Here is a 17500-nt window from a genome sequence, read left to right on the forward strand (position 1 = left end):
TTTATTGATCCAGTTGCGAACAAAAGTTGCCAAGTTCGCCATACAATGGTTTTCTTTGTCTTTCATTTTCCTGCAATTTGATTGGTTACCTGAAACAAGCCTTGAAATCTGATTGGATGTTTTGTTTTAGTGTTCCTTTCTCATTGGCTGGGGAAATGGTGCAATTTAGAGCAAAAAATAGTGCGATTTGGGAATAAATCGCACTGCTGAGAGCCAATCAGATTGCAAGGATCATCAGTGATTTCTAAATGGATTTAATAAAAGTGTTAAGCGTCATTATTTATTACTCCTATGCCCTTGCATTTAAACGTTTTTTCTTTCTCGTTTTGTGAAAGGGAGGGGAGACATGGTGAGTGAGAACTTTGTCACGGTTTGGGTTCGTGTAGAAAAACACTCGGATACTGAGTGAGTTATTAATTAAAGTTATTAATTAATTCATTTAATTATTAATTCTTATTAGTGATTATTAATTTTATGTCATTACACAAATAGACCATATTCGTAATCTCAGTATTCTCAGAATGCTAGCCTTTTGGTGGTTGGTTATGGGAGGTGGTCCCTAACCTTGACGCAAGTGGCTTGGTGTAATTTTAAATCAATTCATGAGAATGAAACAGATGGAAATTATAATTATGGGTAAAATCAGTGAAGGGAAGGGGTGATAGGGTGAGGAAAAGTATACAGAACTGAGGCCAGTTGGTTGAGCAGCAGGCTGCCATGCGGGAGGTCATGAGTTTGACTCTGGCTGGACCAACACTCAGGGTCTTTAAATAACTGAGGAGAAAGTGCTGCCTTTGTAATTACACCCGACTGAAAATGGTTAGACTTTCAAGTCTTCTCGAATGAGGGCTATAAACCATAGGCCCTTATATCTGACAATCTTTCCTGTGAATCAGCACTGTGGGACGTTAAAAAACCCAAACACTGTTCATGAAGAGTACAGGGAAGACAACAGGTGTTGTGTAAGTCTGTCCTTCTTTCAGGTACATGCGTGGGTAGGGTGGGTGAGATCAAATACAAGCTTTTTTTTTCATTTATTTTAAATTTTTTTATATGCTCACATACACATACAAAAAAAAAACCAAAAAACTAAGTTACTAAATGCATATTAAAGGAATAGTGAAAGTTACTTTTGAAGGTTGTTATAGTTTGATTTTTAATAGCTATTTCTTTTTTAATGTTGAGTTTTTCATGTAGAAGCATGAGAACTACATGTACATGAGAACTGTGGAACAAGAGTTTTGGGTCGTATAGCTACATGTAGCTGCTATACGTAGAAAATTTCACAATTAGGAGTGCATAATATCTCTGTTCCAAGTTATCAAAAACCCATGTAGAATCCTTCTATTTGATAGAGTAAGGGATTGTTCTGTTTTGGTTGCCGACCATCTTTGAAATTTTTTCCAAAAAGCAGTAGCAGTGGAGCAGTGTAGGAACATTATGGTCTAAAGAGTGTATGTCTGATAAGCATTGGGGACATAAATTATTGTTACCTGTTACCTGTCACCTGTCATACACCCATAGAAAAGACCTGCCACCCATAGAAAAGACCTGCCACCCATAGAAAAGACCTGCCAGTCCCCAATTAGTATACCACTTGTGGTATGCTAGAAGCTTTTACACATTAATTTAAAAATGCTTTCAATCCCAATGTGCCCTTGATAATAATATTGTTTGTTAACCCATTCACACCTCAAATGCCGTAGGATACCCCCAGTTGACGAGAAATCGTCTGCTGTTAGACAGAGTAAAATCTGTTGAGTCTCACTCCCAGGAGTCATTGGGATTAACTAGAGGGTTTGTTACTTTGTTCTTTAGGTTTCTAACTTTAAAAGGTGGCCTAAAGCATTTGAAGCATGAGGAATCCAGACGAGCAGCTGATCCCTTGGTATTCGTAAAAGAGAATGTTGGTACTTTCTTGGATGCCGTGGACACTCTAAAAAGTATCTTTTATTGTTTGCAATGAGTTACAGCATGATGTTATTTAATTCTGTTGTTCTGCTAGCACTGTGCCAACCCTGCTTCCCCAAAGAGAAAAACTGATTTAGTTTGTGACTTCACAGATGACAGGCTATCATCCATTTAATAATTTTAATGATTGTAGTTAATGAGCCTCTCCCCTCAGTTTCTTTCAGGGCCAACGAAACACACATCTAATAATTATTATTACGAGTATTTTTAAATCAAGACAACAAACACTCCCAACTGGCTGAAGGCAAACCATGCAGTTGGTTATTTAGAAGAGTAGCAGAGAAGTTGAACCTAGTCTACCCAGAGAAACTTCAGCTATGGTCAGATTGGGACTTGAATCAGGCAACCCTGGCACCCTTAAACTACTCCACATAGCTGCAAATGTACAGATTTGCATGTGTGGTGCTCTTGTCTCTACACCACTTCTTCTTTGCCATACAAAGGAGAAAGGAAATCATGGAGGGTGTCAACTGCAGGTTGTGGGTTGCAGGTTATATTTGCAGGTCATTGTTTCACCACAGCTGAAACAACCCAAACCTTTACTAATGCTAACTTTAGGCCTCAGTAACACACGCTTGATGTTTTGTATTGACTTACTGGACAACTTTGCTGTGTGAGTTCCTTAAAAACAATTTCCTGTAGGTGTTCAGCGAGACATGTTACGTGATGAGAGCAGCTGTGATGGAGGATCTATTGTTGAAAAACTGGAGTCTTTTGTGCAAGGTAGCTGTTTGTGATCAAAGATTGTTTATCAACACGGAGGAGATTGATTACCTTACAGTATGGAAGGCTCATTTGTGATCTTTCTTAGTTTTTCACCATATAATTATAATAAACCAGTTTTAACACTTCAACAAACTGTACTATTTGGAAGGATTGAATCTACCAACCTCTTTCCACTTAATGGTAATGTTATGATGCCAGATGGAACACCTGGTCCAATAGATGCTCAACAAGATGCACTTATGAATCTGATGTAACAGGTTACCATGGCAACAAAAGAGCCATCTAAACACAGCCTATATTTTGTCTTTAAATGCTTTTATCTCAAAACGAACTCAGCAACCCTCATATTTTATTGCTGGAGAGTGATTAGCATATAGCATATAATAACTAGGATAAAACTTTCTGGAAAGTTTAAAAAATTCTCTGAAGCAGATTAATAGCCACCTTCACAATTGAAAATTTTTCTAATAACACATTCCTTCCGAATTGTTGAAACCGGTTTGAGCCACCTTAACATAGATTTCTTTTTAAGAAGATGAACTAGTCCAAAATTGCTATTCCCTGTGATAATCTGCTGTCACACAGGTGCAAGTAAAAATGCTGAGGGATTGTTTCAAGATGTCCTAGCTCGCAAAGATGATGCTGACAGAACAAGGAATGCCCTAAATGTGCTACAGAGATTCAGATTTCTCTTTAGTCTTCCACAGAGCATTGAGAGAAATATTCATCTGGTATGTGACATTTGTCCATAATTCTGTTATTGCTTTCACTTGCAGTAGTAATCTCAGAATGATTTTGTCTAATCTTATGTGCACTACTATTGCACTACCATTGATCAACTTTTAATAATTAAGAGTCAATCTGTGGCAGTGCAATAGTGTTGCACACATGTGACGATTAGAGAAAAGCATTGAGATTTGCAAAAATTGTTTTAACATTTTTAGCCTTTTCAGTTGTTTGACAGTTTCCCCACAACACATTGGTAATGATTCAGTAGAAATTTGACAAACTTTGGTCTTGAGTAACTTGAAAAAGTGCCGTGTCATTCCTTAATATGTTCATGCATGCAGTTTACTAACATCCCCTCTATAAAGGTTGAGTTTTGTCTTGAATCTCCCTTAATGATTTTGATCCTTCAATGTTATGCACCAGTTTTCAGTTTAGTGTTCTTTAGTAGTAATTAATAAGTAATTATTAAGTAATAATTAGTAAGTAAGTATTATTTGTTAATTAACTATTAAGCCACAACACTGGTTTAAGGAGGCTCCAACCAGTTTCAACACTTCCAAGTGACGCTTTTTTCAGAAGGATCAGAACCACAACGTTGTATCATGTTTTTTCAATATTGTGGTACCAAATGAAACACGAATTATTGCTGAACAAGGTACAGTCATTATTGTGACATAATTTGTCACCATGGCAACAGGCAAGCCCTGTAAAAACACCCTTGATTTTGTCTTAAGTTGCTTATATCTCAAAAACTAACTAGGTGACCCCCATTTTTTATTTCTGAAGAGTAATCAGAAGGGCATGATGAAACGTTCTGCAAAGTGTTGAAATTCTGTCAGGTGGATTCAGAGCCACCTTAATTTTGTGATTTTTTTAAGGTAGCTCTGAATCCCTTAAACAGATTTTTTTTAAACTTTGCTGAAAGTTTCTTCGTGGCCTTCTAATCACTGTTCAACAATAAAAAAGGGGGGGTCACCAAGTTCGTTTTTGAGTTATGAGCAACTAAATCCAAAATATAGGGTGTTTTTGCTGGGCTTTCCCGTTGCCAAGGTAACTTATTACATCGCAATAATGATCAAATGTCGTTTGGAAATAATTGGTGTTTCATATGGTACCATAACATTGCTGTTATGTGATACAGTGTTGTAGCGTTATTCATCATAAGAGTGATCTTCTGCCGATCACCAATTCGATCATCTTAAAACACAGAGGGCTTCAAATCAACTGGAGTGACCTCCCCTCCCAAACTCTCTTTATCTCAAGCTCCAAGGGTTGATGTTTTTTTTTGGTGGTTGTGATGATGTTGATGTCTATGATGATGATGATTATTATTATTAGTTTGATCTCACAGTCGAAGTGCATCGAGCTGAATAGTGTGTTGACTAAGATGGAGAGGGGTGAGATTGAGAAGATGGTGATCAGTGAAACTGAGTAGAATGAGTTGTTTGGAGAAAGTGATGACGAGGAAGAGTTTATTAGGATTTGATGCTAAAAGTGACCAGGGGTGTGAGTCTGGTACAGATGGTGCTGTTACAGAGTCAGAGGCTGAGAGTGAGGTAGATTTCGAGATTGATGAAGGTGGAGGTGGAGAGAAGAAAGACATGGTGGTTGAGGCTATTGACAGAGGAGTCAAGGTCATTGTGGAGAAGCAGGATTGTTTGATGTTGAGGGTGATGGGTCTAAATGGTAAGGGGGAAGGTGGGTGGCATCAATGGAGAGGTCAAAGTTGTTGTGGAGAAGTTGGTTACCAGCACTTTTCTCGATCATGATGGCTTAGAGTGTTGAGCAATGAGGAGAAGGAGGTACTTCAGAAGATGAAAACAGTCTTTGGTAGTGAGGAGTGGGTTGAAGTTCCTGGTTTGAAGGCTCGATCAGGATAGGAGGAAAGTGAATAGAGAGGTGAAGGTTGTGGAAGGGCTGATTCGTAATCTTGTGAAAGATGGGATGTCCGTGTCACAGATTTGTATGTAGTCGCAGACAGGTTGGGGCTGATGGGGAAGAAGAAATGTAACAGATTCGAGAGTAGAAATCAAGGTGGCAAAGAAGGATTGAGGAGAGCGTTGTGGAATGGTGGCTGGATTTAGTGAGGGTTGAAGACATGAAGAAGGGAACTGTGCTTTGGAGAAAAGTGATGGATCAGTTGAAGAGGAGGTATCAGGTTGTTGAAAAGGAGATGGTTGTGTTGACTTTGTTGTTGAAGAGGAAGATCCAGTCTGGGAGCACGAAAAGTTGGCAGTTTGTAGACAACTGTACAAAGGCTTCACTGAACACCTTGTTCAAGAATAACCCACATCAGTTGGAATTGGCCGACCTAAGCACCAAGTGCATGGGAGGCAACAAGGTTCTTGAGTGGTATATGGTTGGTGGAGAAGAGGCATAATGAGGACACTAGTTGGATGGATGAGGTGAGGGACAAGATGGGTAGTGGGGAGAAGCAAGATCCAGGAAGTGAAGATTAGTGTGGAGGATGTGGAGATTGGAATTCAGAGGATGGCCAATTGAAAGGCTTCAGGTCCAGTTGGTGTAAGGGGGTTTTGATTGTTACATGGGTTCATTTGGGGGCATTTTCAGAGTTGTTTGGACAGTGGGGAGGTGCCAGATTGGATGGTAAAGAGTTAATGCAAAATCATCACACCGAGGGAACAGTGGCTTACAACTACAGACCAAGTGTGTGTTTGCTGTTGATGTGGAAGCTACTCACTGGGATCTTGGTGGAGAAATTATATTATGGACATTTGCAGGGTAATAGCTTGTTTCCAGATGAGCAGACGAGGTGTAGGAAGAGGTCACAGGGTATGAAGGATCAGTTGTTGATAGGTAAGGCAGTGTTAAGGGAGGTTTGGGTGAAGAAAACGTGTTTGGCAATGGGTGGATAGATTATCAGAAGGCCTATGATATAGTGCCGCATTTGTGGATTGTTGAAATGTTGAAAACAGTAAAGGTGGCTGACAGCTTGAAAGGTTTCAGCCATGGTGGAGAAGAAACGATCTCTGGCTAAAATGATTGAAAAACTACGAGCTTTCGACTGCCCGAACTGCAGTCTTTGACGGGTAAAATGAATGATAAGAAAGCAATGAGAAAATTTGAATAAAAAGCGTGAATTGCGAAATAATAAAAATGTAAATGGTTATGAATGTTTGTTAAAAAGAATTGTATTGCCCAGGTAATGGGTGAGAATTGCTATCTGCGTTAGATGTCACTCTGGTATGCCACACTTCTATTGTATTTCTGGTTCTAAAAGTGCTGTTACCTGGGCAGTACAACATTCTTTTTAACAAACATTCATAACCATTTACATTTTTATTATTTTGCAATTCATGCTCTTTATTCAAATTTTCTCATCGCTTTCTTATCATTCATTTTACCCGTCGAAGACTGCAGTTCGGGCAGTCAAAAGCTCGTAGTTTTTCAATCATTTTAGCCCGAGATGGTTTTTTAAATTTCAACTTGAAAGGTTTGTTGTGTGGTAGTATAGGTGATTGGTAAACTCTGTTGTAATCAAATGGGGAGGTGTTGGGTGAAGTGGGGATCAAACATGGTTATTTGTTCTTGTGATTTTCTCTTTCACCATGTTGTTGAAAAGGAAAAACACTGGGTACAAGCTTAGGAAGGATCGAAGATTGATCAGCCTATTTGTTTGTTTGTTTTTTTTTAATGGATGATTTGGAGCTGTACGGAAGGTTTGAAGTTTGCTTAATGTTGTGTGGGTTTTTTACAGGACATAAGGATAAAGTTTGGGCTCAGGACCAGTGTGCAGTGGTGGTATTGAAGCAGGGGTTGACGGTTTTTTGTGAAGGAATTGTGTTGCTTGATGGTCAGGTGATGGGTGAGGTTGATGAGAATGAGTTTAAGTTCTTGGGTGTGTTTGAGGTTATGGATATAATGCAGAAGGAGACAGGAGTATTTGAGGAGGGTGAAACTGGTGATTTCAGGTTTTGTTACAGTGATGAATAAATGGGCTATAGGTGTGATGAGGTACAGTCCAGGGATTTTACACTGGAGTGATAAGGAACTAAGGGTGATGGATGTGAAGATGAGAAAGAGGCGTTGATGTTAGGGGGGTTCCACAAGAAGGGGAGTGTAGTGAGGTTGTACATGAAGAGGAAGGAGGGATCGAGCAGTGTGTGTACTGTACTTTTCTGACTCCTTGTTTTGAATTCTTGTGTGAAATGAGCATGCTATGTCAATATTGTAATCCGTACCCTTTTTTTAACCACTGCTAATAATATTATTGTTGACCTTATATTATTATTGTTATTATTATTATTATTATTATTTATTATTATTATTATTATTGTTATTGTCATAAAAAGGAAAGGAAAGGAACTTTATTAAGTGTCAAGTCGTTCCAGCGCTGGAGCACTAATTGGGGACACTGTAAACTGAAATTAACAATTAACACAAATCAAGTCAAATGTTGGTTTTTGAGGAGAGGGGAAACTGGAGTACCCGGAGAAAACCTCTCGGTGCAGAGTAGAGAACCAACAAACTCAACCCACATATGACGCCGGGTCTGGGAATCGAACCCGGGCCACATTGGTGGGAGGCGAATGCTCTCACCACTGCGTTATCCCTGCACCAGAGAGATTTGTTTAAAGTTTAACATAAAACCACAAATTAAATAGAATGGATAGTGTCCGTGGTGTAATGACAGAGAATTCTTAAAGTACCTTCATCTTTGCATACCATAAAGGAGCTCTTTAAAAAATCAATAGTTCCATTCATAAATATTGTATTATTATCATTGTACATCTTTATTCTGCAGGGAGAATATGAGATGGTAATAAGTGATTATGGAAGAGCAAAGTCATTATTTGCAGGAACAGACATTAAAATTTTTAAAAGAGGTGCAATTTATGAACATTTCATTAATTTTGTTCCTTTATCTAATTAATAAATTTGCTATTTTGGTTTTAAGTTTCAACGGTTGAATGTTGGTGGTATAACTGATCTTTTTATCGTGTTAATGTGACTGATTGAAATTAAAATCTCTCATTTGATCAAAAACTTAAGTAAGATAAATTAGACCGTGGGTAATCCAGGAGTGTACATGTCATTTTTTGGTCATTCCTTTGTTGTCTCTATAATGTCATGCCTCTTTGTCAATAATATTGTAAGACATTTTTTTTAGCTTTCCCCCACCTCAGTGAGTTGAGACTCTCTTCTAAAAGTCTATAGGAGCCTTGTGGGGTCTTAAGGATAATAAAATAGGTTTAGCCATGACCATAATATTGTCCTGCTATACTTCTAGGACTAAAATGTGTTGAAATGGACATTGTTGCTGTGGCAGCTGAGCTTCTGAGCTCCGTTGTAGAGCATGTCAACTAGTGATCAGAAAGTTGATGAATCTCTCTCATTTTTTCAATTACATGTACCAGTATTCCCAAAGTTAAAATAGCTGCACATTTCTTCATATATGAATAGTTGTAGTAAACTTAAGTCTTATTCGTTACAAAGTTAGTTGTTGTTTGTTTGTTTGTTCTGTAATGCATGGTTTGTATTCTACAACACTGCTTTTCTTTCAGTATTACAAGAAGTTGAAGCAAAGATAGAAGGCCTCCGGCAACATCTTAAACAAAAACTAGCTGAACTGCCATCACCATTGGAAGACCAGAAGAAGCTTATCAGGTACTCGAAAGCCGCTGGAACTTTTTCTGAAAACAAAAACGTTGTTGAATCGAACGTTTTACATTTTATTGCTAACTTTTAGTTAAGTCAATATTTACCTCACTTGGATGTGAGTTATTTTTGAGGCACTGTAGTGAATTTTGGTCTAAATTTACTCTTGGTTTGAAATGTTAAACATTTTCAAACTACTTTTTTGTGATTTATTGTCACATATTATGGTAATGCATGTTGGACAAAATGCAATGCATGTTGGACAAGTTATCTTGATATTTCTTTGTTCAGGTATCTTGTAGATTTGGACTACCAAGGGGACCCTGCTTGGGAGTGCATTGTTAATCAGAAGGACTGGCTTCACAAATTACTTACTTGCTGCCAGGATGATCATAAAGCTAAGGGTGAGTGTCTGACCAATAAATTTATTATGTAGCAGACAAGCTTAGTAAAGGACTTTTACCGCCAAATCCCAGCCAAAACAGATTGACGAAGCGCTATTGAGCATCCCTTATTGCCAAGTGGTCCTTCTCCTCCCAATTTTTTCTTTTTCGGGTGCCTGATTTCCCAGATTTTAAATTCTTCAAAATTTCTCTTTACTGCAATCACAAATCTTGATCCCCTTTTTCAAAAATCACTTTTGAGCAGGTAAGAAGAGTGTCTTTTAATGTATAAATTTATAACTTCTTTCCGTCATAGACTCTGTTCCTTTACTTCAAGTTGATGCATCCAAGGTTGATTTAGATATCAGAGCCTCGAGAAGTGTCAGCTCCTTGGGTTTGTAAACTTACTTGAGATGCTGTATGTTTTTACAGCAAACCATAATTTTTGGTGCTGTTTGCTGCAATAGTGATCATGGTAACGTCCAAATTCACTTGTAACTCCGTTGCCCAATCACCATGAAATACTTTGACCTAGTACAGAAAAATTTGGTTTTATCAACGGAGTTGATAATGTAAATTGACCACCGTACAGGGATTCAAAAAGCTAACGTTTCGAGCGTTAGCCTTTCGTCACATAGAATCGAGGAATTATGAGTTGTGTGTAGTTTTTATACTGGAGTAGGAGCTACTCTATTGGTGGTAACATGGCAACGTGAAAAATAGGAGTACATTTGTTATTAAACTAAAAAGTTGCCTACGTTTTTGTCGCGTTTGAATGAAATTAGTGGAGGTTGCTAAAAGATTCTACCAGTCTTGGCATCATTTTGGAGTAATTTAAAGTTATTAAGAATGATACTTTGGGCTGCGTGATTACGAGGATGGAAAGTGAGGGTGAATGGAATTCTGTCATTCTTATCTTTTTGTGACGTTTGTAGTGATGACTGTCGATCAAATTGTTGGGCGCGATGATTGCCCGCTTTGACCACAGAGACAGGATAGCCACGTTTTTCGAAGAACTGGGACATCTCCTCTGATTTGCTGGAAAAATCGGAGTCATCACTACATAGACGTCGAAGTCTAAGAAATTGAGAATAAGGAATGGAGTTCTTGACATTTGATGGATGTGACGATGAATACAACAAAGAACTGTGAGAATCTGTAGGTTTGTAGTGCACACGGTTACATAAAACGTTGCCACTGATAGAAACTTTGATATGTACGGAAGCCAATGAAGTTTCCGAAATTTCCCAGGTATATTTAAGAGCTGGATAAAAGGAATTAACCGCGCAGGTTATAAATTGATGGCCGATGCAGTCGTCAATGTAGCGGCCGTAGAGGTCAGGTTTGGGGCCGTTGTACTGATTAATTTTACTGATTAAAACCCTTTGACGCCCAAACCGGCCTAAACCGACCGTCTAACTCCAGACGATTTTACTCGTCAATGGGGAACCCCTGGGAGTCAATGGGTTAATCACACACTGAAAAACCCCATTAAGTGCACTGATTTTTTTAATCAGTACAACGGCCCCAAACCTGAACTCTACGGCCGCTACATTGACGACTGCATCAGCGCTATTTCATCCAGCGGTTTACCCATCCAGCAGAGAAGAACTTGATCATCGTCACATCCATCACATGTCAAGAACTCCATTCCTTGTTTTCAATTTCTTAGACTTCGACGTCTATGTAGTGATGACTTCGATTTTTCCAGCAAATCAGAGGAGATGTGCCAGTTTTTCGAAAAACGTGGCTATCTTGTCTGTGTGGTCAAAGCGGGCCACCATCGTGCCCAGCAATTTGATCGACAGTCATCACTACAAACGTCACAAAAAGATAAGAATGACAGAATTCCATTCACCCTCACTTTCCATCCTCGTAATCACACAGTCCAAACTATCATTCTTAATAACTTAAAATTACCCCCACTAATTTCATTCAAACGCGACAAAAACGCAGGCAACTTTTTAGTTATAAGCGCACGCAAAACTTACAAACTAGCAAAATATTGGGACCAAAGCGATCTGTTAAAATCACCGATCGTTGCACATGTACCTCCGCAAATGTCATTTATTACATAACCTGTACGTTATGTAATGAACTATACATTGGGGAGACAGGTAGACGACTAGGCGACCAATTCCGCGAACACCTTCGCGATGTCGAGAAGAATGACAAGGGTGCATCTAAACCATTCGCTAGTCATTTTAATCTCCCTCACCACTCCAAACAACACATGGCTATCTGCGGCCTTTCCCTACATCGAGGTACTACGGAAAGCCGCAAGAATCTGGAACAAGAATTCATCTTCCAAATCGGCTCCCTTAATCCCCTCGGTATTAACAAACGCTTTTCATTTAACTATTGTATTCCTATTTTTCACGTTGCCATGTTACCACCAATAGCGTAGCTCCTACTCTACTATAAAAACTACACGTAACCCACAATTCCTCGATTCGCTCTGACGACAGGCTAACGCTCGAAACGTCAGCTTTTAATAATCTCTCTACGGTGGCCAATTTACATCATCAACTCCGTTGATAAAACCAATTTTTTGTGTTCTACTTCCCCACCGACGCAGCATCACAGTTTCTTTAGCAACTAACCCCTTTAGTTACTTTGATCTAGTCCTACTGGGTTTCCCCAAGGTAGTACAAATAGACAAACTTTCCACAATTACTTGTTATTCCACTTGCCTGCGAATGCGTACATACTTCATACACTTTCTTTGTGTCGTTCACTCACGTTAGCAAAATTCGTCATCACATAATGTTCGCCTGTTAGTGTTTAAGCTTCGTTTCATACGTATTATTCTAGGATCTTATCGCAGTGAATCTCTTGGAATTCTGGGAGTGACATCACCACCGAGTAAGACGTCATCATCAGAGCAAAACAGTAAGTTGAACAGTAAGGTGAATTTGTACACCTCTCACAACATACGTTACTAGAACTGCAGCTGGTTTTAAAGTGCCCCTAACCCCAAAATATGTTTTTCGCTAAAATGAATCTTTGCACCTGTTCCAAATGCATTGCGGCCATTTTTTCATTTTTCTAACAATTTCTGCCATTTTATAGGCTTTGAAAGTTGCGAAAATCCAAGCATCTTTTGTTCACGACTGAGTCAGAAGGGGAGTGGGTCTATTCCTGTTTTGACGTCAAAAACTGATTTACATTGCATTAACTCTTTGTAAAAATGCATGCAAAGTAGATTGTGACGTCAAATCAGAAATAGACCCACTCCCCTTCTGACTCGGTCGTGAACAAAAGATGCTTGGATTTTCGCAACTTTCGAAGCCTATAAGAAGGAAAAAATGGTCGCAATGCGTCTCGAACAGGTGCAAAGATTCATTTTAACGTAAAAAATATTTTGGGGTTTGGGGCACTTTATTAAAAGTAATGGAGTGGGAATCGCCATTGTTCAATTTTCTGAGACTGCGCAGAGTAGCCGCAAATCCAAGATTTGTGGACTTCCTACGATCTCAACCCCAGAGCTCTTCGACTGAGGGAGAGAAGAGACATGACTGCGCATGCGTGTGACTGAGGCATGACTGAGGAAGAGTCGGGTCTTGACGAAGACTGAATCAATCACTACCTCTGGGGACTAAAATGGATTTTCTGTCTTTGTTTGAGGACAGGCGGAAACTTGTATTCGTACCGTGTTTTTTTCTTTGTATTCGAAGCTACTTCAGCCTGGCAGACCGTGGTTACTTGAAAAAAAAACAAGAACTTTTATCCAACCAATGCATATCTCCCGATTTGCCACTACACTGTAATAGTTATAGGTGTAAATGTGGATCTGTGCATCGGTAAGTTCTCAAATTGCGCCTACAGCTTGTGCAATTTTTGGTCTGCATCGTCTTTCCCGAAGCCGCCTGGCTACCTTATTGGCAAGAGGCTAGCACAAGCACGAGGCAGTCAACTTGTCCCAGCGTCCAGCGGCTAAGACGTCCAGGCAACTCCCGGATGAGAATAAGCCTGGACCTCGACTATTATGACAATATATTCTTTCATTTAGGGCCTAAAACGGTTAAAAATTTATAGATGCGCATCATTCTGTAGAATCCTTACGACCTTACCTCATTCAGTATCTTTCTTGTTGCATGTGTTTTGCAAACTTTAAACTATGTATTTACATGGCTTGTTTCAGCGAAAGGTGGAACTTGTGTCCCGCAAAGGGTGTTGTTTGTAGAAGAACTGTCTGAATTATTGACAGAAAGCTTACCAGACCTCTGGAAACTTGGCCAGGCGTATTTCAATGGAGCTCTTGTAACTGATGTATGTATTTACCTACACCTTTGTTGTTGAAGAGATGATATTTTTTCAATGGTGACTCTGGAATACTCGGAAAAATCCAAGTGCTCGTTTGAATGAGTCGAACCTATAACCTTCCGTTGATCTTTCAACATCATTTTTCACCTTACTGGTTAAAGCCTCTTATTGGAGCAGTCAAAAGCCGGTTTTCACATTTCGATCAAAGACTAGTGCAAGTATTTTGAGGAAAATAGTTTTTTTTTTGTTTTTCTTAGTCAAGCGGAACTTCGAAGCTACTCAACCCCACTGCTCAGAAACAAAAGACATTTGAGGTCAGTGAGCTGATTAATTAAAACAACCCTCATGATACTTCAGCCAACAAAGCAGTAGAAACAAGAGGAACCGTAGTTATTGTTGTGTTTTTTATTTTTAAGGAAATGGTACATGACGTGGCGTCATTGTATGCGGATCTTATTAAAGCTGCATTTTTTCCAAACTCCGTATCAGCGCTCGTTGATGCCAGTAAAGACAAACAGCACTATTGGCACACTCCTGTGGACGGTATGGGTGCATGGCTCCCTTCCTGTGTCCGATATGTCAGGTAAACATAAGTATTTCGTGGCAAGACTGCATGTTTTCCAAGGATAACATATTCATAATTAATAGCAATTACACAGGTAATCACAATCATTTCATAGTCTTTGAGTAGGTTCCCATAAGTGTCAAGCATTCGATAAAGTCGAGTCGTCTGGCCCGTTATCTCATGCGAATCAACTGAGCTCAGTCGTCCAAGCTAAATAAAATTGCTTACAACCCTAAGCAATTCGATCTCTTCAATGAAGTCATGAACGGTAACGGGAGCCTGACAAATGAAGGCAACTCGTCTCCATGAAAGAATATTTGACTCCTTTGTAAAATTGGCCAGTGTTGTCTTTGTTTTGGCATTCATTTAACGAAAATTTTAAGTTCTCGAAGCTTAATAACTCCAAAAATAGCAGTGGCTTTCTTTGTTTGTGATAGATCGTGTATGGAGTCCCTTCAAAAGCTTTCTCTACCACCAGAAACTTTGGACCGTGTTAAACAGCTAACCGGTGATCTTAGGCTACTTTGTGCTAAAGAGGTTTTCAAAGAAGCAATAGAAGGTAAAATTAACACTCAAATCCACACTCAAATCTTCATCACATCACATCACATCTCACCTATGATTGGGTGATTCCCAACATATGGATAGATAGAGTCGAAATGACGTGGAATTCTTTTCACTTAGATATCAAGTCCTTGCATTGCAACGAGATCTGGTGTTTAGACAACCAGGAAGGTGTCGGTCGGATAACAAACTTGGTGCGTGAGTAAAAATTGGTAGTACATTTTAAAAAATACAGTGGTAATTACAATGGCATTGCCAATTCATTAATGTTGCTCATTCGAGGATACATTTCATGGTGTAAGAATGATGACGTTGGGCCACAAGTCAGTCATAAAACAGACATAGATGTTATTGGAGAGACACCACTGAGCATTGTCAATATGCACCATGTGATGTGATAAAAAGGTCACTTCTTATAAACATAAGGCTCCGAAATTATCTTCTGATAGGCTATATCCGGATAATTACTCTACATCTCACAATTGTAGCTCATGCTTGCGTAAGTTACGTAGAAGTGTGACTGTCAGTTTAAGTTTTTGCTGTTTAGAACAGTTTAGTCTGTTTTATTCCTCCAAGTATTATTTCATATTAAATCTTCTCTTCCAACTATGTATTCCCTTCTTATCTTCTTGCTACGCTTCAGCCGTTGATGTTTGAAAATATTGTCATGGAAAATCTTCATATGCTTCGTGAACTGGCCAAGAATGCAGATACTGAGAAGAGAAAGGTAGACTCAACTGGGCAAATAAAATACCCTTAAGGTGGCTTACTATAGTTATCCGAAGAAAAAATATCAAACTTTTGAAATCTGTGAAATTAAAGCAAAATGATGTCTCTTGTGAAGTGTTGGTCACTGTAATTGATGTAAAATGTAATTTTACCTAACAAATAAATACAAATCAGGGGAAAACGCTTATTATTAAAAACTGAACTACGGATATCACATTTCCAGCATTTTCATTGGCTCGCCGGACACAGGTTATCAGCTCATATACCTGCACTACCAAATATGGTCAATGAACACAGCAGCAAATACACAGTTTTGCGGCTCCGAGAAAAAATGGCTAAATAAATTCAACATAAAAGAGTTGTGATGTTGGGGTTTTTAATAAAACAATTATTCTACTCGGGCTTGCTGGATATGAAATGATCATAACCAACTCGGCGCTACGCGCCTCGTTGGTTATATATATCATTTCATATCCAGCGCGCCCTCGTAGAATAATTGTTAAATATAGTGACGGACTTCCTGGAGGGGGGACTGGAAACTAGACATTTCAAAGGGCATGTAGTGCCCGGTGCCCGGTGCCCGGTGTTGTGGTCTGTCTTCTATGGTGTATCATGGTTGGGGGGGTAAATGCTCGGAGAAATTAGCTACACCAAGCTACTCTAAAAATCCGAGGGTAAATAAAGATATATGATATGATATGATGAAAGGCCGTTTTCTCAAAACCTAGCCGTACAACCAGGGTTAAAATTTTGCGAATTAGTAAACATCGTGTAGACAAAACCGTCAACATTTTTTCAAAAAGTTCTATCGGACAGTTTTTCAGTTATTATTAAAATAGACGAAAATCGACGTTTTTGTCATTTGTGAAAAACCTGTCTGGCAGATTTAACTATATTTATTTCTCTACATAATTATTTTTTCTCGCTTTCGGAAATCCTGAAATTTTGAGGTGGGGTTGTACGGCTGGTTTTTGAGAAAAAAGCCTTTGAAGTGTCTAGTTTCCAGTCCCCCCTCCAGGAGCGCGGTCACTATGTTTAGCATTTTCCCCTGATTTGCATTTATTTGTTCAGTAAAATTACATTTTACATCAATTGCAGTGACTAACACTTCAGAAGAGACTTCCTGTTGCTTTAATTTCACAGATTCCAAAACCTTGAGCGATCCGAGGAGAGAATGGTGATAGAGCTAAATCACCTCGGTTGCCTGACTGACTAAAGCGGGCGGGTGGACTGACTCAGAAGGGACTGCTAGCAGTCTATGATTTTGACAATCAAGGAACGCATCTGTAACGACATTTTTGGTCAAAAGATGCGACACTGGTGTAAGACTGTTTTGAGGAAGTTTAAATTCAGTGCAGCAGACAAAGTTAATTTAATTTGTTGTTTTTATAATGCTAAGTTTATTATTTTGAGGAAATACTATTCCCATTTTTCAGAATCTTCAGCTGAAGACAAGTGCCGTTGATCTTTTCAAGGACATGTTTCAGGTTTGTCAATCCAACAATTAATCGGGAACTACCCTTTTTATCAACAGGTTTCCGTTGACAAAACAAATAAAGTGTACGACTCAAAATATAAGCTATTATCTTTCATGACTTTTGAATGATTTTTTTTTCTGTCGGGTTGACACTGAAATTCATATTCCAGCCAGTTCTTTAGCAAACATTGACAATTCAAATGGGAAATTGAACTTTCGAACGAGAATTAAATATTGAGTAAGTTCCGGGGGGAATAGGGAGTTTTGGCCAGACGTTTACGGCAAACAGCGACGTTTGGGTCATTCTTTGCCTATTAGTTAGATATATCGGGCAACTACAAGAGAAAGAAAAAAGTTACAATAAGAGTTTTAACAAGCAGCAACCTGTCAGTTGCCATTTCACGTAAAAGCGCCCAGATCTCCTTCACTTGAACTATTTAAACAATAGAGTGTTTCTGTCGAGGAACTATC

The 17500-nt window shown here is 39.0% G+C and overlaps 1 protein-coding gene across 3 annotated transcripts in view; it reads left to right on the plus strand.

Moving 5' to 3' along the window:
• The window catches only part of LOC138019623 (exocyst complex component 2-like), a 57917-nt gene that overhangs the window by 17929 nt on the left and 22488 nt on the right, over positions 1–17500 (plus strand). For 2 of the 3 annotated variants that reach the window (XM_068866476.1, XM_068866477.1), the window contains exons 5-20: positions 336–405; positions 1819–1943; positions 2614–2694; positions 3283–3428; positions 8192–8273; positions 8952–9054; positions 9337–9449; positions 9745–9822; positions 12243–12320; positions 13573–13700; positions 13952–14008; positions 14111–14277; positions 14697–14818; positions 14944–15017; positions 15467–15550; positions 16989–17039. In XM_068866476.1, the coding sequence (XP_068722577.1) occupies positions 336–405; positions 1819–1943; positions 2614–2694; positions 3283–3428; positions 8192–8273; positions 8952–9054; positions 9337–9449; positions 9745–9822; positions 12243–12320; positions 13573–13700; positions 13952–14008; positions 14111–14277; positions 14697–14818; positions 14944–15017; positions 15467–15550; positions 16989–17039 (1559 nt within the window). The remainder of the gene's footprint in view (positions 1–335; positions 406–1818; positions 1944–2613; positions 2695–3282; positions 3429–8191; positions 8274–8951; positions 9055–9336; positions 9450–9744; positions 9823–12242; positions 12321–13572; positions 13701–13951; positions 14009–14110; positions 14278–14696; positions 14819–14943; positions 15018–15466; positions 15551–16988; positions 17040–17500) is intronic. The other variant, XM_068866478.1, reaches the window with a different exon arrangement.

Source organism: Montipora capricornis, chromosome 10 (genome assembly GCF_036669925.1).
Source record: "Montipora capricornis isolate CH-2021 chromosome 10, ASM3666992v2, whole genome shotgun sequence".
Classification (NCBI taxonomy): domain Eukaryota; kingdom Metazoa; phylum Cnidaria; class Anthozoa; order Scleractinia; family Acroporidae; genus Montipora; species Montipora capricornis.